At 34.0% G+C, this 22,082-nt stretch overlaps 2 protein-coding genes across 4 annotated transcripts; one reads left to right on the top strand and one right to left on the bottom strand.

Moving 5' to 3' along the window:
* Positions 1–682: 682 nt before the first annotated feature.
* Positions 683–7,941, top strand: LOC120115335. 3 transcript variants are annotated; one of them, XM_039136065.1, is made up of 13 exons: positions 683–808; positions 1,365–1,463; positions 1,626–1,753; positions 1,842–1,995; positions 2,076–2,185; positions 2,380–2,463; positions 2,562–2,610; positions 3,094–3,185; positions 4,616–4,745; positions 4,999–5,078; positions 5,155–6,677; positions 7,046–7,156; positions 7,237–7,941. In XM_039136065.1, exons 2-13 carry the CDS (start codon positions 1,371–1,373, stop codon positions 7,806–7,808), a joined length of 3,126 nt encoding a protein of 1,041 aa, XP_038991996.1. In that variant the 5' UTR covers positions 683–808; positions 1,365–1,370; the 3' UTR covers positions 7,809–7,941. The 3 variants fall into 3 exon arrangements, with proteins under 3 accessions (XP_038991996.1, XP_038991997.1, XP_038991995.1); XM_039136066.1 differs by having other exon boundaries at positions 4,613–4,745; positions 7,067–7,156; XM_039136064.1 differs by having other exon boundaries at positions 4,613–4,745.
* Positions 7,942–14,290: 6,349 nt separating this feature from the next.
* Positions 14,291–18,998, bottom strand: LOC120115334 (calcium-transporting ATPase 1, endoplasmic reticulum-type-like). Its single transcript, XM_039136063.1, has 8 exons — positions 17,477–18,998; positions 17,020–17,083; positions 16,799–16,920; positions 16,350–16,631; positions 15,895–16,272; positions 15,423–15,532; positions 15,056–15,284; positions 14,291–14,971 (listed from the first exon to the last, which is right to left on the bottom strand). The coding sequence occupies exons 1-8, from the start codon at positions 18,887–18,889 to the stop codon at positions 14,387–14,389; spliced, it is 3,183 nt and encodes a 1,060-aa protein (XP_038991994.1). The 5' UTR covers positions 18,890–18,998; the 3' UTR covers positions 14,291–14,386.
* Positions 18,999–22,082: the final 3,084 nt, after the last annotated feature.

Raw genomic sequence — 22,082 nt, 5'->3', positions numbered from 1 at the left:
ATATAGGACGGTTGGGAACCAATCCTAGATGACAGAAAGTCGCAGTGGGGGAAATATTTCACCTTCAACAAACGTATATTAATATTTTATTAAATTTATAAATTCAAAGGTTAACTTATGTTGCAACTATATTCTATTAAAGTTTCATATAAATCTTTTTAGTTATTACCATACATATAGTTTTAATATCTTAATTCTTTTATTTAATGATTATATCAAAGTATGAAAAGATAACGAATATTATTTTTCAATGATTTATTTTAAAATTATAAAGGTATAAAATAATATTAATTCTGAATTTTCTATTTAAAATTTATATAATATAAAAGTAACATTGATTATGATTTAAAATAATAATTTTCTAATTGAATAGATATGGGTTTTCCTGCTTAAAACTGGTGTGTGATCTAGAGGATGAAATAGATTTATCCATGGATAAATCGCAACCGTTGACCGAATAAGAATATCAACGTGGCGGACATCGTGAATGTCCCGACCAAACACAAGAGAGGGACCCTTGCTAAGCTGTGCCGAGTTGAAGAAAAAAAATAACTCGACAAAACCGGAAAAGGCGAGGGCAAGGGCAAAATCCCGTAATAATGACAAAATCCAAGGGCAAAAGTAAGAAGTTCACAATATTTAAATGAGCAAGAAAGGAAATTAATAAAAGGCGAACAAGAAATCCAAAAGAAACCTTCTTTATCTCTCTCAATTCCTTTGGTGGATTTCTCTTGGCGTGGCGGTGTTGTCTTTCTGAACTATCCCATCTTCTTCACAGATTCATTATCTTGTCGATCTTCACCTATCTGTAAGTCCCTTATCTTTGAATCTGATACCCTAAGTTATCAAATTTTCCCTTCGATGTTTATCTTTCAAGATCCATAATTTCTATGATCTGGTTTGAAATATATAAGAACTGGCGATTCACGAGGAGCCTTTTTTGTTGTTTTATTGATTCATTGTATTGCATGTAGGCAATTATTGATTTTCCATTGGATTGGGAATTCGATTTTTCTTGTTATTGGATTTAGAATCCATTTTTGTTCTTTTGGGATTTCTCTAGGTTCCTTTTGCTTTTGATCTGCTAAATGTTCGACGCTTATTTTGTTGATTAGTTTTTTTCCTTTTGTTCTGGAAATTTAGGGTTCAAATTATTTGAGTCTGAAACAGGAATTTCTATGTTTGACTTGCGATTTATCAAACAATTGTAAGGTTTTGGCTGCAGTATTTTTTTGTAAATTGAATGGGATTTTTGGGAGTTCTGGTAAATTATTTTGACAAGTTCAATTAAGGTTTCTGTGACTTTGTAGAGTATAATATTATTCTTGTCATTGTGTAATTATTTTTTTGCTTTGAGGTTTCAGGCAATCATGAGTGACGAGGGAGAAAAGACCTGTCCCCTTTGTGCGGAAGAGATGGATATTACTGATCAGCAACTGAAGCCTTGCAAATGTGGTTATGAGGTCTGAATTTATTTCTTTTTTTCTTCTAAAAAGTTTATTTCATTTGTTTGTGCATACAAGAAAACCGGAAAAGAAGTAAAAATGTGATAAAGAAATATCAAATTGAATAAAGGGGGTGATAATTTGTGTCATAGGCCTTACCTCTTTTGATCTTTGAGTCAGATATGTGTTTGGTGTTGGCATAACATAATGAATATGGCTGAGAAGGATAGTACAGAGGGGAGGTGTCCAGCATGTCGTAGCACTTATGATAAAGACAGGATAGTAGGGATGACTACTAATTGTGAGAGGTTGTTAAGCTCCCTCACTTTTTATTCTCTTTAAATATATTGCAATATTTGCCTGCCATCATCTCATGGATGTTGTTTCAATACGCAGGTTGGTTGCTGAAGTTAATATGGAAAGAAAAACAAAGTTGCAGAAAGCAAAAACTAAATCATCTGAAGCAAGGAAGCACCTGAGTAGTGTGCGAGTTATTCAAAGGAATCTTGTTTACATTGTGGGGTTGCCACTTAATCTGGCAGATGAGGAGGTACTCACTTTCCATCTTCACTTTCTACATCTGCAATCTAGTGGTTATATTTGACCTAAGCAAACATCTCTTTTGTGCAGCTTCTCCAACGTAGAGATTATTTTGGTCAATACGGTGAAGTTCTTAAAGTATCTATGTCTCGGACTGCAGCTGGTGTCATTCAGCAATTTCCAAACAATACATGTAGTGTGTAAGTACATTATCTAATGTATTTGGTTTTAATTCTTCCAAAAATTAAGACCTTGTTTTATGCATTGTTTTTTAATAGAAGTCATTGTATCATGTATATCTAACCATTTTTGCAGTGTTCTTTTTTCCTCTTTTTTGAATCTCTGTAACTAAGAAATTTATTTTTTCAACTACATTTGTTTATACTGTAAACAGATATATTACGTACTCAAAAGAAGAGGAAGCGATTCGTTGTATCCAGTCTGTACATGGATTTAACTTGGACGGTAGATCATTAAAGTATGAGAATGTGTTTGTGGAGTTATTTCTTTTTGTTAGCTGTGGAATGCATATGCGGTTATGGTTATCTTCTCTAATACTTGAAATGTTCATTTCAGGGCATGCTTTGGTACAACTAAGTATTGTCATGCATGGTTGAGAAATGTGGTATGTTTAGAAGTGATTTCTGGTTAATTTATTTTGTGAATTAAAGTAGATTCAATGTTGTTATTGCTGCTAGTAATATAAATTACTATAAAAATTAGTTGTATGAAAATTGAGACACTATTTTATGATATTTTACTTAAAAGGCTATACTCTACCTTCTCTTCAAATTGGTCGAGACTTAAGAAAAGATTTGAATTAAAAATTAAAAAGAACAGTGTCATGACAAATGATGATCCCAATCAATGGAAATTATAAATTTAGATCATTATGACAATAAAACTAATATTGATGTTTATAAGCATCATGGTCAAAACAAAATAATAAATCTATAATTTAAGTAATAGTTTTATGAAAGGTTGTGATTTTGCCAGATTGTAAAATTGCAAAATAGGAAGGTAAACAATGATGGTAATAATATACTAGTAAACATAATGGGCTTTGTTACTGTAATAGAAAAATAATCAAGTTCTTTTTGGGTTGCAGCCTTGCACCAATCCTGATTGTCTATATTTGCATGAGATTGGTCCTCAAGAGGATAGTTTCTCAAAAGATGAAATTATATCAGCCTACACAAGGTATTGAGTTTGCCTGTCATCTGTATTTTTTCTCTTGTACGTGCAACTTTTTGAGATGAAGAAAATCAACAAGTAGATCTTTTCTGATTTTCATGAATGCTTGTCGGCACTCATTATAATTTCATTCTTCATTTTTTAGTTTAAACAATTAGAGCTGGCATATACATATGCATGTATACTTTTTATGGTAGCCCATGTGAAAGGTGCTATCATATTCTCCGAGAAAGCCTTTATTTTCCCCATTATATTGAAAAGTATGTTAGAATGGCATATATTATCTGAACTTTAACATCTGCAAAGAGTGCCTTGGGAACTTTTATTTCTTTGGAATATTGGCGTGTCGTTATAATGCTTCAAAAGGGTTATGGCCTCCCATTGGGTTTTCTTGGGGATAGTTTGACATTGCTTTTGAAAAGTACGGTTTACAATTTTAGTGTTCAGAATCGCTGTCAAAAAGTCCTTTTGAGAAAACACAATGTCTATTTTAGACATGGTATTATGAAATGAAAATAAAATTATTTAAATGATATTAAATTCGTTAATATAATCACTGAAATATATCAATTTAAATCATATTAACATATACAAATATTTTTCTAACTTAACAAACAAGTAGAAAGAATTGGTTTATCTATTAAAAGAAATGAACAAATATATATATTATATGTATACATATGGTATAATAAAATGATTAATATAGAAAAAAAATGAAGAAAAGTAATAATAGAAGAAATATGAAAGAAATAAACTACTACAGTGGTTAAAGGAATTGTTGTTGTTCTTAGAGGTCACGAGTTCGAGCGCAAGCGACTGCAAGGGTGATTAAGCGTTCATTGTCAAATGATTGATAATACTTAGAACTATATTTAGAACTGATATTACTTTGTAATCACTTTAGCTTAATCAAAGAATAGTTTTGTTCTTAGGCTGAATATTAAAAATATAAATTGCCCCCAAACACATTCTGCAAAGCGGAAAGCTCCATTATTTGGCTTTTCTGTTTGGCACAAAAAGGACATTTATAAAAAAATTAGAATATTTCACCTGAAAAGCTGAGCGTTCTTTATTGCTTATTGGGTGAGAAAGTGTTGTTGGCTTTCTAAATGAAATAACAAACAACAGGCCCTTGGATCCTCATTCTTTTTGCAAGCACCAGACGCCAAAAGGTTTACTTTAATAAAATATGTTTAATATTGTAGTTTTCACTTTTCAAATAGGGCTTTCAAATCAAATTTAGATTTCTTTGCTCTTCTTTGAGCTTTTTACTGCAACATTTCATTTCTAAGCATGCATTCAGGTTTCTTGCTTTATTTTGAGTAATGTCTTCTCTTGCATGATTTATAAATATAATTTTTAAAAGGAATAGGCTTCATCAAGTAACTGGTTCAAAATTTTGCATGCTTTATAACTTAATTAGTTGTTTAAAGTAGGGTTCATCAAGTAACTGGTGCAACAAACTATATGCAACGGCGTTCTGGAAATATGTTACCTCCACCAGTGGATGATTATTTCCCCAATAGTTCTGCTTCTGCAGCAAAACCAATTGCAAGTGCTCCAAATGTAAGTTCAGGTTTTTGTAATTCCCAGACAAAAATTGGAAGGTAAAATGGTACACAGTTTAGGAAAATAGTCAAGTTGTGCTCTGCTTGCTAGCAGATTTTTGCCGAACTTCTTAATAGTGTATTTATTTTTAATCTTGAATAATTGCAATAAAATAATAGCATGAGTGGGTTGTGGCAATGAATCAAAGCACCATGCATACTTTGTCTTGGTTCCTGCATCTAACCTGGTTGTTATTTTATATATTGTGCAGAACGCAACAGTGACTGTTCCTAAAAGTTCTCCAAATGGAAGCTCTGGTAGATCTATTGCTCTCCCTGCTGGAGCATCATGGTATGCTATTTGATTTGTTCTCTGACAAATTGTTCTTTTAATTGCTGGTGCTAAAAGTTCTGAACCATTCTGCTAGGGGGATGCGTGCTTCAAACCAACCACAACTGGCTAGTTTAGCATGTTCAAATGGACCTGTTAAACAGAATTCCGATACAGTCAGCAGTGCATTACAATTTTCATCTGCTGTAACAAACACCAATCAAGCTGGCTCATTACATGCTGATGTTGTAAAAAAGCCATTTGAGGAGATTCATGCTATGCATATAAAGGGTAAACCTGATTTGTTAAAACCTTCAAAGCAGAATTCTGGTTTAGATTGTCAAACTACTGCACTAGACAAACCTTCTTCATCCAATGGAGTAACTGCTTCTAAATCATTGATTGGTCAGTTATCTCCTAAACCATCATCCAATCATGATCACCAGGGCACTAATATGCCATCAACTATTACAAACTCCTTTGATCATGGTGGCCAGACTTCTGTTTCCTCTGGTGAGAAAGTGGGGAGTATTTCCTCTGCTGATGGGAACACACAGAGGTTGTGCTCTGATATGTCAACATTGACCTTAGATAGGAATGTCTTGAATGGACATTCTGAGGAAGTTAGACCAAGCAGTTCAGCTTCTGAATATGGATCTAGCAGTTCACCTAGCAGTCAGGGGTTACAACAATGTTATACTGATTACTATCGAGAACCATTAAGTTCAGCAACTGCTGGGAGATCTGTGACCTCTCCCGATGGGGTTTGCATTTCAAAAGAGCAGCCTCTCTGGGAAATCAATTCACATACTCGAGCTGTGGAATGTATAAATTCTGAAGTTGAGGAAGATATACTATCATTTGATAATCAGAGACTCAAGGATCCAGAAGTGATTAGTCGTTCAAGTTATATGCCAAATTCACCAATCCCACTCCATTTGTCAGATCATACTAGGTCTCATTCTTTGCAGCATGGTGATGCTTTTGGTCCTGTTAATTTGAATTCTGACACTCGCGCTGTAGATAATAAAGCTCATGGCAGTTCATGTTTTCATGGAGCTAATGTTTCTTCTTGGTCCAATGGATACCTTGACAAGTACATAAGCAGTAGTATTGGTTCTGATATTACCAAAGAACGCCATCCTCTGCTTTCAAATGAAGAGAAAGGGAAGCAGTTGGGAAGATTCCTTATTAATGCTGAGAGCAATGCTACTAATGATACAGGGGAGAGCAATATAATTTCGAACATATTGTCACTTGATTTTGATACATGGGATGAGTCTCTAACTTCTCCACAGAACTTGGTGAAATTGTTGGGAGACAGTGAGAAGCAGCAGCCCAATACTCTCAAACTATCTAGTTCATGGAAAACACTGAATAATAATCAGTCCCGTTTCTCATTTGCGAGACAGGAGGATTCTAAAAATTTTCCAGCTGATGTTGAATCCTCCTCTGGTGGTTTTGGGCAAATGCCACAGAACCGACCCAGCCAAGGTTTTGCAGACAGCAGGGATTCATATCTATGCAAGTTTGGAGTTTCTGATGGTTTAGCTTCCTGTAACTTTGAGGAATCTGACAATTTTTCCAGCAGTCCATCAATTTTCTCCAATAAACTTTCTGGTAAGTTTCTAGAAATTTACTTTGCTCCAGCTAATCTTAGTTGAATTCTTCTTTCTTATTGAACTTCACTCTCGCTGTCTGAATATTTCGTTCAGTGGTATCTATTTCTATAAACTACAATCATGCAACAACCATTGTCACAATGTTTTCTGTAACATCGTCATGGATTATTAGTTGTAAATGGATTTTTGAAATTGTATGTGACGTAACATCTTCTTTGCCCAAAATGTGTGTTTCCCCCCCCCCCCCCGACTCTAGTTGATTTGTTTATTTCTGTCCATGTGGAGAATCATTTCTTAGTTTCATTTCTTTTAGACCTATCCAATTTTGGCTTTGATTTTAGTTCATCACTTAATGTTGCCTAACAGCTTCAAGGGCTCAAATTTCAGCCCCACCAGGATTCTCTGTTCGTAGCAGGGCACCGACTCCAGGCTTTTCTTCAATTGAGAGAGTAAACCATGGTTTTGATCCCACATCTGGTAAGAATTTTCCTTTTGGCTTTTGATTTCGGGAGTTTGCTTGCCTGCAACAAATTAATGTTGACTGCTTTTTCCTATAGGAAATCATTTGATGGACACTTCATCCCCATTAAGATTTTCTTATCAGGCTCCTCAAAGTGGTTGTATTAATGGCCCGGGGGATATAGAATTTATAGATCCAGCAATTTTGGCAGTTGGTAAGGGTAGAATTCAGGGAGGGCTCAACAATCCAGGTTTAGACATCAGATCTAATTTTGCTCAACAGTTGGGTACCAATGAAAACGAGGCCAGATTCCAACTACTGATGCAGAGTTCTCTTTCTCCTCATCAGAACCTAAGATACGATGTTGGGGATAGCTTTTCTTCTCTGAATGATTCTTATGCAATTTCTTCGAGGCTCATGGATCAATCACAAGTAAACAATATGTCCCCATTCGCACAGTTGAGTCTCCAACAGTCGAGAAACACACATAACATGTCAAGTGGTCATTGGGATGGATGGAATGAGGTACAGGGTGGAAACGGTCTTGGTGTGGCGGAGCTCCTAAGAAATGAAAGACTGGGATTTAACAAGTTCTATTCCGGGTATGAAGATTCAAAGTACAGGATGCCCACTTTAGGTGATCTGTACAGCAGAACATTTGGGATGTGATTGCTCTCTGGAACCATGTAGTTGTTTCATTGCCAATATTGCTATATTGGTTTGCACCTTGACGATGGGCATGTTGACTTGTATGCGGTATTCTTGGCCTTGGGGGCATCCTCATGAAGGAAAGATATTCTGATAACTCCGAGCTGAGTCAAACTCGAGCAACTCGATCTGTCTCGTCTCATTTATAGTCTAGATGAGATCTTTTTATATGGGAAACTAAGGAGGATGAGTCGACCATAAAGAATACGAGTGCGTAAAATTTTATTCGAAAAATTAAAATTTTCAACTCGACTTGGAATTAAAAAAAAACTGACATGACATGTAATTTCTTAAAACTCAATTCAAAAAAATTTAAATAAAGTTTGAGTTATAAAAAAAATTTAAATAACTATAATTTTTTTAATAATTAATGGATTAATTTTTAAGTTCTAACTAAATGTAATTTTTTAAAACTCAATTCAAAAAATTTCAAATAAAATTTTAAGTTATAAAATAAAATTTAAATAATTTAATTTTTTTAATAATTAATGAATTAATTTTTAAGTTTTAATTGAGTTTTTAAACTTTGTATGATATATGTATATTATTTGTGAAGAAATATATATATATCTTATTTAAATTGAAATTAATTAGTATTATAGCATTATAAATATTTATAATTAAATTTAAATAAGAATTTGATGTAAACAATTCGATTCAATTGAAAAAAAATCTTTTAAATTGAAAAAATTCAAATAAATTGACTTATATTCTATGATTCGTCAATTTAATTTAACTCAAATTTTTTCCAGCTCCAATAGATTAAATACATTAGTTTTTGGACTTCAAAATAATCTTAGGTATAGAAAAATTAAATAGATTTTAATTATGAAAAAATATATCTCATGTTTAATATATAGATTATATTTTTAATTATGCAAAAAATTAGTTATAATTATTAAATTATCTTTATTTTGAGTTGTAATTAATAGGTTATAATATTACTTTTGTCCTTTTATATTTGTATGTACTCTCCATTTTTATTCATAAATAAGGACAAAATATATTTGAAGTGTATTTTTGACTCATGCAGACAGTCAACAAAGGTTTGTTACTTAATGGAATGCAGATTTTAAGTGAAACCCAGTTACCTACCAGAAGATTTCCCGCCATAAGTCGTTAGAACCCTAACTGATTAACTGAAACCCCATATCCTTAATAAAAATTTCATCCAAGAAGTCACTTGAAATGTTTTCATTCATCAAGTCAATCTTGTTGAATTAAAATCCATTAGGTTATAAAGTCATAATGTATTGGAAGTGTCATGAAAATAAAAGTGTATACATTATTAAATTTGTATTTATAATTCGATGATGGACAAAATTATAAGTACATATAATAATTGATTTTTAAATCAGTTATATAAAGGAGTTATGATTCCCAAGAAATAGATATATCGTATTTATAGTAAAGGGAATTCTATCTTTTTGGAAGATCACAACCGAAAGACAATCTTCAAGATCACAACCTTCTAGGTAGTATTCAACAATTGATTCAGGTACGCTTCCGCAAATTTAGTATTTATTTTATTCTCGATAGTTTAACATGATTAGATTTTTGTTAGTTTTTCATATTTATTTATGGTTTGGTTTTAACAAGTGGTATCATCGTCAGATTATGTTGAATCATTGAGATTGAATTGATTTCTTTTAGATTAATTCGTATAATTTCTTGATATTATAAAATTTTAGTATTCGATTTTATTAATCATTTGATGATTTTACATGTGATAGCCCTCTCGTTGTTGTTACCAAATTTGGGGTCTTAAATATAATTCAATTTATAGTTGCTATGATTGTAATGTGATTATATATTTGTTAAGGGACATTGAAATTGCAGTTTAACGGCGAACAATTGAATTGCAAGTTTCAATTGTTTATTAAATTTTTTTTTTGTTCTTTTTTATATCATGACATTTATTAGCTACAACAAATCCTAATGGATTGTTTTAGTACTATGAATTATATTTTGTGATATATTAGTTATTCACAAATGCTTTTAATTGTCTGGTGAGGTCATAAAAGATTACGTGCAATTCAATTTTAAATATTAAAAGCAGTGGACAATTTAGTTTGCAATCATGTTTTGACTCTAAGGTTTTATGTTAATAATTGTTAAATTCTTTGATATAAAAATAAATTTATGTTCCATATTTATTTTCTTCCATTTAGAGGAATTTTATAATTATTTCTTTTATATTAAAAAGAGCTTCAGATTCTATGATTCAATGTGGAGTTTGATGATTAGAAATATTATGGTACATATGTTATTTAAAGTTACGTATTTGATTTTAGTTTCTTGTATCATGTTTTGCTTTAATCCATGATTAAAAAAATACTTGAGGAATAATCAAAGATTTAGGTTTACGATTTCTAATAATGTCATTTATAAAATCTTATTATGTATTACTTCGGAAAAGATGATGTGATTAGAAAATTCAGTTTTAGTTTTTACTGTTATGAATTATAGAATTCAAATTGATCATGAATTTTATTTTTTATCTTTGGTTATGATTGGAATGAAATTTATATTCAATTTGGTTTGACTTTGACTTTTGGTTAAACATTTTGTTTTTCCGTTTAGTATTTAGTAATTTATAAAGTTATGAATTGATTGCATGTTTAAGGAATTCTTTAGAAACAATCAAAGACTTGAGTTTTCAATTTCTAATAGCACTATTTAGGTAACCTTATTTTGGGTTATTTCGGATACCGTAGTGCAATAAGAAATTTCAATTCTGACTTTGATTGTTATAGAAATATTAAATTTGGATACTAATATTTGCTTTGAGATGACTCAATTGAGCAATAAGACGTTAAAGTGGCCTCAATTATGGAAAATATTTTATACAAGTTTTGTACATATAACTTAGGATATGTTAGTAGTGATTGGCCCAAAGAAAGATTAATAGTTGGCATAATCGCATGTATAACTTTGGTAATAAGCATGTGATAACTATTAAGTTTAATGTGTGAGTAATAAATCGACACAAAGGAAGATTTTTGCTTGACATGTTCTTATTATCAGTGTTTAGTTATTGCATTAGATATCACTTAAGGAAAATATTTTGTCTAAAGATGAAATATTAATAGAGCATCTGATATCTTGAGAATGTTTAAGTGTATTCAAATTTATTATTATTTTGGTTATCTTTTAATTTAATTGAAAGATAAATCAAGATAAATTGATTGGTTGACAATATTTCTATTGTTTTATTTATATTGTTAATGCAATATATGTATGGAGGCTACCTGAGGCTCTAAATCGGCCATGGATGTAACAACCCCTCTGTCGTACTGTTCGAAAGCAAAACTCCCACCTCTATAGGGGTCCTCAGCCTCTCTAAATTGTCTAGACCGACCACTGAGTCGTTGTTGGGGTCACACTCTGTGCCTTTGGATAATCTCAGAAAACATGATCTGGCGAGCCACAGCCAAAACACCCTCTAGTCCTGAAATGACACGTTCCAAGGCGCCTCTTCCCACAGGTGTGACAGGATAAGTATGACGTCCTCAATGATCCGCTAGCACTCACCACTAATACCGTCGTGAAGGATCTCATACGGGGCCCAAATCTACTTCAGTGATCTGCAATCTAAGTTGGCCTCCGGGATTTGGAACACCCTAAACCAGTACGACACACAGTCGACCGATCATAATGCCGCACGGAACCACCGGAGTTGCTAATCAACATTTTCTTTTAAATTTTTCAGTTTTTAAAAAAGACCATTTGTAACCACTCATGCTAAAATAAATCAACTATAATTTAAATAAAATAGTTTATATCAGGAGCTTCCAAATAATATTTAAATTATACAGCCAAAGTTTAAAATAAATTATAACTCATACAAAAATATAGAAATCAGGGTTTACAATTATACATGCCCTCTAAAGATGAACTTGAGACGTACGCTGCACTATCTGGGTCTGGATCACTGCTGTAAAAAAGTCCTCGGACTGCTCCTCGACTAACTTGCGTAAGGAAACAAATTCCAAACGTTGAGCTAACTATCCCAGTGCCACACTAACAACTAAGCCATATTAAAAGTGTTCATGTCAAGCTCAAGCTAACTGATAACTGCAATAGTGAGTATACTCGTATACTGCACTCTTTACTCTATGGTAGACATCATGGTGCGGCTAGGGTTCTGCATCTTGGAGCTCACACACCCCTCTAGTCTATCAAGGTTGGTTGTCGGAATCTCTGCAATCAGTCAAGCCCTCGACTAGCCACTCCTTGAGTGTCGGACCTTGCGCCCAAGCTAGTTAGCTTTAAGTGCCTCGCACACTACCTAATGATATATCCGGACCGAATCTATAATGTTAGCATTTTCGAAAGGAACTCTGGTGCCCTGATCGTTTCCCAAGCATCATCCAAGGCTATTTTTATGTCATCCTAATTGATCTTGTTTCTAAGTGTAATATTAATATCATTAATATTCTCACTTGCAGTCTTATTTGATGGTAAAAAGAAGTTTTGGGGTACCTCAAGTCTAATTTCCTTAAAAATTGACATTTTTGCCCAAAACAGACTAAAAGTATTGATACTAGCCCAAGTGTATCAATACTTCTGCAAAAGTTTCGATACCTTATATAAGTATTGATACTTTTAAACATTTTGTTCTTCCCAGTTTTGAAACTTTATAGGAGTTTCGAAACTATGATCCAAAGTTTCGATACTCTTGAAAGAGTATCGATACTCTTGCCCAGAAACTCATGAATCTGCCCAAAATGAAGAACAAATATCGATGCTATCCCTATAGTATCGACACTCTACCTGCATAAGTCATAAAACAAGTACTAAAAACTCTATTTTCAACCCCACAAACCTTAGTGAGGTCCCCATACATGCTTAAAGTTTTATTTACTCAACAAGAGTCATAATAGAGGCTTTAAACACACTTATAACTCTAAAGCAAGAATTTCACCATGAAAGTGCTTATCATGCTCAACCCAAACATTTAAACTATCTTAAACTTCTAATGACTCACTAAGAGTATAGAAGAGTTGTAAAGGTGTTACCTTGCACCTTGGATGGCTAGAAACTTTCTCAACTCACTCAAGATTCAACTTTTCTTTTCCCTTAGCTCTTGAGCTTTCTCCTATCTCCTTCACTAACCAAAATGAGAAAATTGATTACCAATCCATCTAGGGGTTGAATAACATCTAAACCAACTCCCTATAACTCAAAATTTAGCTAGAATCCATATATTCTCACAAATCTCTCAAGACCCATTTTTGGTTCTATGCATAAAACCAAATGAAATTGAGCTTATAAAGAAACTTGAAGAATAAGGAGTTGAAATCTTACCTTGGATTCACTCAACTAAGCTTGGATTTATCTAAATTCCTCACTTAGGAAAGAACGAAGAAGCTAAAAATATGAGAAAATAGGAAGAGTATTTGGTGAGCTTATAAGGGGGTTAATTTATGTTAAAATCATATATTATGAAGGGGTTTTCAGCTTTCAAAATAACTATGGGTAAACTACACTTTTAGTCCCTTTACTTTTATTTCATAATTTACTCATCCCCAAACAACCACTCTATTTGGGAAAGCCAAAAATCTCTCATTGGTAAGGAGAGTGACCCTGTAAAAGCAATCCTCAACGCTTTGCCCACATACGCAATGCATACATGTTATTTACCAAAGGGTACCTATTTGAAAATGGAATGATCAATTCACAATTTCCTATGGGGACACATGAAGGATAAATAAGGGTTCAACTTAGGGATGAGCATGGGTCGGGTTTTTGATCCACCCGACCCGACTCGAGAACAATGGAACTTCCACCCGAGACCCGATCCGAATATATGACTTAGAAACCCGACCCGACCCGAAATAATAAAAAAAATATTTTTATTCAATAAAAACAGTGACTTAATTAAAAAAATTATATATAGAGGGATATTATTATAATTATTTCTAAATATATAAGATAAAATTATATATTTTTTCGAGTCGGGTATTTTCACCCTAAACCCGACCCGAATATCACACTTAAAAAAATCCGACCCGATCAGGTTAGGTAAGAACCCATCGGATTCGGGTTGAGTGCCCATCCCCTAATTAAACTTGGTAAAGTGGGATGAGGGTTCTCTCAATAGAATTGAAAGTACTCGGAGTTTAGAAAATGTCCAAAAACAAAATGTAGATATTCTAATGAAATTAGTGTATGGACTGATCTCCAAAACAGAGCAACTCTGGGTTCAAGTGCTGAGGGGAAAATATAGGATAAAGAACCCGAAACCGAACTCTATCATGAGACTGAGTGCTCCCAACTTATAGAATCAATATTTTAATATAAAAAATAAAGACAAAATATTTTTAGACTTAATTGAATTTGTTCAAACATTGTAAAAATAATTCAAGATTTTAAGATTTTAAAAAGTGAAATTAGATAATTTTGGACCTGATTTCAAAACCTCTTAGGTGATTTCGAAACCCTAAGGCAGTAGCCAAAATTAGCCTAAAGTTTCAAAACCCTTGTGTGTCGATCCCTAAGAATGTTATTACAATTTCTGTATATAATGATGATAATTACTCGGCTTTCTGCTTAGTCGGTCTTGATACAGCGGGGTAGCGCAACCCAGATGTACATCTTCCAATGAATTTGAGAAGCTCATCGATTACAATTACCGGGAAAGCGACGGCAATCACGAGCAGCCATTCGTTGGTGCTAAGTGGAACAATCCCAAACACTCGTGCAAGGAAAGGTACGTACAGAATCAAGAAGTGCAGACCAAATGAGATGGACATGGCTATAAGTAGCCATGGATTGACCCAAGGAGGCATTGTCAACAAGCTTCCATCTTCTGATAGAGCGTTAAGGGAGTTGAACATTTCAATGGCTACCAAGACGGAGAGGGAAAGAGTCGAGGCTTTGATTTTCCCTGATTGAAAGTATTCGCATGGGTCTGAATCGAATTTAAATACTTGGGAACCTGCCATGAATGGCGACACCGAGAATCCTTCCCAAGAATGGCATGCATCCCAGTTGGCAAGTTGGGAGTAGGTAACAAGACTATGGCCATCACCACTTAAATCAATGCCCAGGAAGCTGTGGTGGGTGTACCATATGATGAAGACCCCGACAGTGGCTAACCCAACATAGAGTCCGATCACCTGCATCGATGGAGGAGTTAGGTTTTCATCTTTGATAAATTCCTCATTACTTAGCCAACGACAAGAAAAAGATGAATTGGCTACCAGGTAGCGGAATAAGATCCAAGCAGAGATTAATGAGTCATCGCTTCGCCTGGGAGGCTTCTTCATTATATCTTTGTCAGGGGGGTTGAACCCTAGAGCAGTTGCAGGAGGTCCATCAGTAACAAGATTAACCCACAGAAGCTGAACAGGGATCATGCCTTCTGGAATCCCCAAAGCGGCAGTCATAAATATAGAAGCAACCTCACCAATGTTGGAGGATATCATGTACCTGTAGTTTTACGTAGTGGAATGTTTGTGATTTAAAAATTAACCAAATTGACCAAAACTTTTGGAAGATGAGGAATCAAATTAACAATGAATGAATATGCTTCTTTCTCTAGTCATACATCTAAGTTACGATACTAACCTTATAAAAGCCTTCATATTATTGTAAATGGATCTTCCCTCACCAACTGCAGCAACTATAGTGTTGAAGTTATCATCTGCTAACACCATGTCAGAGGCTTCCTTTGCAACCTAGAAGGAATCAATCAATGATAAAGAGATGGTCAAATAAGAAAGTTACACATTCATTAATAATTTAAACTAACATACTAACTGCCTGGTAGTAAGCAATGGTAGTAACGATTCTCGAGCTCAATACAGATGAAATCATACCAAATACTTAGAACATATATTCTGAATAAACAGCAGAACAACCATGCATGCTGCACATGCATACAGTTGTGTATCAGAATCTCTCAGATTCTATTTCACAAGGAGAGCTGATGATATACAAATAGAAAACAGGGCCCGCAAGCATATAATGAGATAGCATATTATAATATGCAAGCAATCATTAGGACACCATGGATGTAATAGGAAAGGACATTGAATACCTCGGTCCCAGCAATGCCCATTGCTACTCCAATATCAGCCAACTTCAAGGCAGGAGCATCATTAACTCCATCCCCAGTCATTGCAACCACTTCGCCATCCTCCTTCAGCAACCTCACTATTTCTTGTTTGTGCCTTGGCTCAGCTCGAGAAAATAAAAGACCTCCACTCTGCCTCAGATGATTTTTCTGATCAGGATGATCCATAAAGTCCTTCCCAGTTAAGCTTCTTGAACTGATATCTTCGGAAGGTCCAAATACACCAATTTCACGACAAATAGCTTCTGCAGTGTTCTTGTTGTCTCCTGTAATGACCATAACACGAATCCCAGCTTCTTTGCAGTCCTCAATTGCTTGACGAACCTCTTTCCGAGGAGGATCCTTCATAGGTTTGTTCAAGTGCTTCAGAAAAATGGTAGACATAAAAAAAAATTACATGTAAACCAGAAGAAGCTTACCCTTAGCCCAACTAAACCGACAAAAATAAGTTTGCTCTCGATTGAAGAATAATTGGATGGATTAAGCAAAAGCTGATGAGCAGGATGATCTTCATCACCATTATATGTTGCAAACTCAAAAAGCTCTTCCTTATATGCGAAACCAAGGCAACGTAGTGCATCTGTTGACATTTCCCGAAGACTCTCTAAAATAAGATCCTTCGAATATTGGTCTAGTTCTATGATGGAGCCATCACGTAACTGCATAAAAGAGCTCCTGTCCAATAAATTCTCAACAGCACCCTGAGCCAATAATCATATACAATTAGAATGACATGCAAGTAAACTAGAAACCAGCAGCCAGAAACATGATAATATTTAACTAGGGTGTTTACTGTCACCAAAAAACAAACGAACATAAATCAACAAATAGTCGGTTCATTTTACGAGGGAAGGAGAGATAACTAAACCTTTACTAGCAATGCCTTTCGGCCTCCACTGGAATTCACAATAACTCCCATGGACTTCCGATCACGGTCAAACTCAAGTGTTGCAATCCTTTTCTCCATTTTGTTCCACAGTTGACAACAGCCTAATGTAGCATTACAGAAGAAAAGAGAAAGCTAAGTGGGATGTAAAAATCATCACCTAACAAACGATAAACCTAGAGGAAAGAAGTCAGCTAACATACGTTGATGGTCATCATGACCCAAAGACAAACCATCCTCAGGTAATCCCATTTTCTCAACCAGAACCTGTAATCAAATGGAACAAAATAGGGATCTCAGCAAGGGAAAATATTCAACATGGACCTTTAGTATAAACTGAATGTTTACACACTGCATATCTAGAAAGCACATCACAAGTTTCATGGGAAAACAAGGCCGATTTTATAATATGGACATATTGCAACAAGTATGCACTGCAGTAAATTGGAAAAGTGGGATAGTTAACGCTGAGATTTAGGTCTCCCTGTTATATCATTTTAAAAGAAAATAATCTAAGTTCAAAATATGATACACGAAAAAAAGGTTCAAACTAAGGTTTTTGCCTTGGCTTCTTCTAATTCACGTCAGTTTGGATGTATATTGACAGATGCAACATGGAGAAACTTAAAGGATTCAATTTCAGAAATGGGGTTTTGCAACCTTTAGTGCAGCCTCTGTAGGCATCCCGGTTGCAACATAATGATTCCCAGATTGTTCAACACCAGCATCATTGCAGACAGCAGAAATCTTTGCAATCATTTGAAGATTGACATCCATTTCACCAACTGACCAGCCTCGAATTTTCCCATCAAAAGGATCATATGTAGTCCCTTCCACATCAAAAGCTCGCAGCGTACCAGGCCTTGAACCTATAGCAATAAGCTTAGAAACAGCCATCTGATTGGTAGTCAAAGTTCCTGTCTTATCAGAACAGATAACAGTTGTGCACCCAAGAGTCTCAACACTAGGCAGCTTACGGACAAGTGCATTCTTTTGAGCCATCTTTCGGGTTCCCAGAGCCAGACATGTTGTAATAACTGCTGGTAAACCTTCTGGAATTGCTGCAACAGCCAATGCAACAGCAATTTCAAAGTAATATGTGCACTTCTCAAATGAGAACTTGAAGTTCGTCAGCCGACCATCAACATATTCCCAAGAAAGAAAATACTTCACGTTAATAAGCCAAACCAATGCACAAATCACTCCGATTATCATTGTCAGAACCTCTCCAAACTCATTCAGCTTCTTCTTTAATGGGGTATCTTCCTCACTCAGTGATGCTTCATGAATCTGTGAATGCACCTTCCCAATCTCTGTAGTCATGCCTATATGGGTGACTAAGCATATACAGTTTCCATTGACCACAGTTGTTCCAGCAAAGACCATACATTTCTTCCCTTGAATATCTGAGTTCTCAGGAACAGCCTTCACAGTCTTGCTCACAGCTTCACTCTCTCCAGTCAATGACCCCTGTTCAACTCTTACAGTTGAGCTTACCAAATTCAAAACCCGCATATCGGCAGGTACCTTATCACCAACTCTCAACTCCACAATATCACCGGGGACAAGCTCCTTTGCAGGCAAATTTGTGATCTTCTTACCATCTCGAACTACATTTGCCTGCTCCGATTGAATTTCCTTCAGAGCCTCCAAAGCTTTTTCTGCATTGCTTTCTTGCCATATTCCAACAATGGCATTCACTATCAAGATCAAGAATATTACAATTGGCTCCACAAAAGCTGTTATCTCCATCTCCCCTCCTTCATCACCATCATACCAAGCTAAAATAAACGATATAATAGCAGCAAGCAACAATATCCTAACTAAAGTGTCATTAAATTGCTCCAAAATAAGTTGAAATATCGATGTGCCCTCATGCTTCTCCAACTCATTCCATCCGTAAATCTCCCTCCTTTTTTCAACTTCAGTACTTGATAAACCTAATTCCTGGTTAGTTTGGAAATTCTCTTCGCATTGTTTTACATCCCTTGCCCAAGCAGGAAAAATATCAACCTTGGAAGATGCGGCATTGACATCTTCTCTCTTCCCATAGTCTTCCCCTCCTCTCCCCATTGAAATTCAATACCAAAGAAACAATTCTTCAAGTAATTGAAGAAATACCAAAACAGCTGAAGATAAAAGTTGAAACTTTATTTCCTGTCTTCAGAACTGGACCTGACACCTGAAAGCAAAGAGATCTACAAAAATATCATGATCTAAAATGCAAATTAATAAGAAACCACTAATACTTAAAATCTAACAACCTGTTTTGAGTTTTCACCCAATATAATAAATAATAAAAGCAATAGAAAAATAAAATAAAGGATGCCATTTTTCTTCCATTACCCATTCCAAATCTACACAAATATATTATCTATATCCAGAAAAAATAACCCAAGGAGTAAAAGCTGGACCCATTTGGACCCCTGACTTCTGGTTTTAGTTTAAAAATAATTCAGAAATATTATAAGAGAGAGAGAGAGAGAAATAAGGAAAAATCAGAAGAAAAATTTTCAAAAGATATTTACATGTTCAATAAACAGGATTTTAGTTTCATGTTCATAAAGACTCGACATCCAATATCGATGGAACATAACCTAAATAGAAAAACCGATGCACACAACAATTCGTGCACCTAAGTTCTTCAATATAATGATTTATACATGGAGAAGCTAGAGTCATAGTCGTTTAAAACTGGACAGGCAAAAAACAACAAAAAAAAAACAAAAGAAATCATTATATGTTTCAGGTTTAGCACTAAAACAAAAGGAAATTGTTATTAAAAGCTACTTCAATATCACCAGATAGACACCCATCGAAGCCAAGCCAAACCAAAAAGAGAATTAAAAATAAAACACTCAAAGATCTAACCTTAATCTGAATGAAGAACTGCAGAAGAGAGCCGACTCAGTCTGAGGGAGTAGTTGGTCAGTTAAAGGAACGAAATAAAAATAAAACAAAAGAACTGAAAATGAAATTAATACCCTAAGGGTCCCATTTGGGCCATTCAATTTATAAGTCCAAATTTATTCTTGGGTAAACTATAAATTTAGTACTTCAACTATCATAGATCTTTAACTATTTTTTAAAAATATATATCTAATATTTATTTTTGGTTTCATTTTGATCACTTCTTATTTAAAAAAATTAAATTTAGAAATTCTATTAATCTTTTAATGGTGGATAAGTTAATTTTTAACGGTGGATGATTAAAATAAACCAAAACATAACATTAGGTATAATTAAAAAAAAGCTGAATTATTAAAATGAAATAAAAGTGATAGTTAAAGTATTAAATGTAAAATTTACCCTTTATTTTCTACCGTTTCAATCTTTGGTCGTTTAATAGAAAGAAAAGATGAGCGATTCAATGGTGTCTATTAGGGGTGTATTTGGTTCGGTTCGATTTTTTACCAAAAATAGAATCGAATCGAAATAAACGGGTTTTCAATATTTAAACCGAAACCAAATAGTTAAAAAATTGAAAAATCAAAATCGGCTTTTTCGGTTCGGTTCAGTTTTTTTAACGGTTCAAGTTTTTCGGTTCGGTTCGGTTTATCGGTTTTTCAATAAAAAAATCACTTGAAACTATAAATTTTTTTACAAAAATTGCGGTTCAATATGGAACAAATGGGTTCCGTATGGAAAACCCGAACCGAACTGAATCAAAAAAATAAAACTTTTAAACCGAACCGAAAATCGAACCGTTTAAAGCCAAATCAAACCAAACTGAACTGTTTTACTCGATTCGTGTCAATTTTTCGATTTTCTCAATTTCGTTGTTCAGCCCTAATGTCTATATATGTTCTTTTTCTTCTTTTAGAAGAAGCTAGATTTTACATTGTCTTAACCAATAAGATTTGACCACGTGTCCATGCACCACGTAAGCTGATTGTCTTTCCCACGTGACAGTCAAATAGAAATGATCTTTTCGTGTCAATGTTTGTGGCCTCCCACACTGAATCTCCACTTTTGTGAAGCTAAAAACTTTTTAGTTAATGCTCTAAGAAGTTTCGTATTCCTTGCAACTAAAGAAATAGTAGAAAATTTTCTGACCATTTTAATCTGTGGGTGTTTGCTTCTGGGCCATAAAAATGATGTTGTATTTGAGTAGGGGGTGTAAATGAATAAAACGTAAAATGGAATGTTCGTGAATTGTTTATATGATATTTATTTATGTTTGTTAATAAATATGTATGAATAAAAATTTTATGATTATTTAATAAATGAATGAATGAATACAAACAGATGTGTGTTTAGTTCGTTTATGTTCATGAATACGTTTATTTATAGTCTCATTTAGAAATTCATTGTCGACTCATTTACAAGTTCATTTACTTTGTACTCATCTCTTCTATTTTTTATATTTTTTATTAATATGAGGTAAGTATAATGCAATATTTGTTCAAAGATAACTTTCAACCATTTGACATTGAACACTCACACTCATGGCATTCACGGTGCTCGAACATGGGACCTCAAGGAATAACAACAATTCCTTTACCACCGAGGTCGCTTGGTCCGTGCCTATTTTCTACATTTTAAATAGTGATGACGATAGGGATTGAATTGAACAAAATATGAATTTTGAGTTCAAAATGTGAAGTCTTTGAAAATTAAGGACTAGTGGTGTAATTTCAGTATTTTTCTTTAATTTGTAACTAAAAAGATAAAATAAGAGTGTTTTCTCAAACATTAAACGAACTTTAAACGAATATGTTTGTGAATGTTAAACGAACGAACACGAACACCTTAAAAATAAATAAACGAGTACCAACACGGACCAAACATGAATACTCTAAAAAAAAATAAATACTAATATTTATTTTATTTGTTCAAACTCGGTTCATTTACACTCTTACAGTTAAGTATATTTACAAATTGAAAAGGATTTTTCTTCTTTTGTATTCCAACTTTTAAAATAGTCCAAAACTATCATGAATTCTATTTAACATGAAAATGTATATAGTCATATAAAAAATTGACTACCTAAATAAGTCATAGTTGGCATTAATTATATTTTCATTACCCTAAAAAAATGGCTAACTCAATAGCTCTTGCATGTATAAACCAAATTGAATGATAAAGCAAGAAAAGATTGGCCATAAGAAAAGAAGAATGACAGAACGATACTCCACAATTATTGAGGGTGAGGGTCCATCACTGTTTAATCATATGGGAAAGATCAGAATCCATCCTGCTTTTACTTTTCACCGTATCCAAATACAAATTCCTGGGAAATTTCTGCATACTAGAAAATGTTGAA

This window comes from Hibiscus syriacus, unplaced genomic scaffold (genome assembly GCF_006381635.1).
Source record: "Hibiscus syriacus cultivar Baekdansim isolate YM2019G1 unplaced genomic scaffold, ASM638163v2 tig00110263_pilon, whole genome shotgun sequence".
Taxonomy (NCBI): Eukaryota; Viridiplantae; Streptophyta; class Magnoliopsida; order Malvales; family Malvaceae; genus Hibiscus; species Hibiscus syriacus.
This window is presented reverse-complemented; position numbering and strand designations above follow the sequence as displayed.

Excerpts from the sequence above, each read along its gene's own strand:
- LOC120115334 (XM_039136063.1), bottom strand. The coding sequence starts at position 18,889 with ATGGGGAGAGGAGGGGAAGACTATGGGAAGAGAGAAGATGTCAATGCC. Across the intron at positions 17,084-17,476 it reads CTACAGAGGCTGCACTAAAG|GTTCTGGTTGAGAAAATGGG; the intron begins GTTGCAAAACCC and ends ATTTGATTACAG. Across the intron at positions 15,533-15,894 it reads TGGGCATTGCTGGGACCGAG|GTTGCAAAGGAAGCCTCTGA; the intron begins GTATTCAATGTC and ends GATTCCTTCTAG.
- LOC120115335 (XM_039136064.1), top strand. The coding sequence starts at position 1,371 with ATGAGTGACGAGGGAGAAAAGACCTGTCCCCTTTGTGCGGAAGAGATG. Across the intron at positions 1,996-2,075 it reads TTAATCTGGCAGATGAGGAG|CTTCTCCAACGTAGAGATTA; the intron begins GTACTCACTTTC and ends TCTTTTGTGCAG. Across the intron at positions 3,186-4,612 it reads ATTATATCAGCCTACACAAG|TAGGGTTCATCAAGTAACTG; the intron begins GTATTGAGTTTG and ends AGTTGTTTAAAG.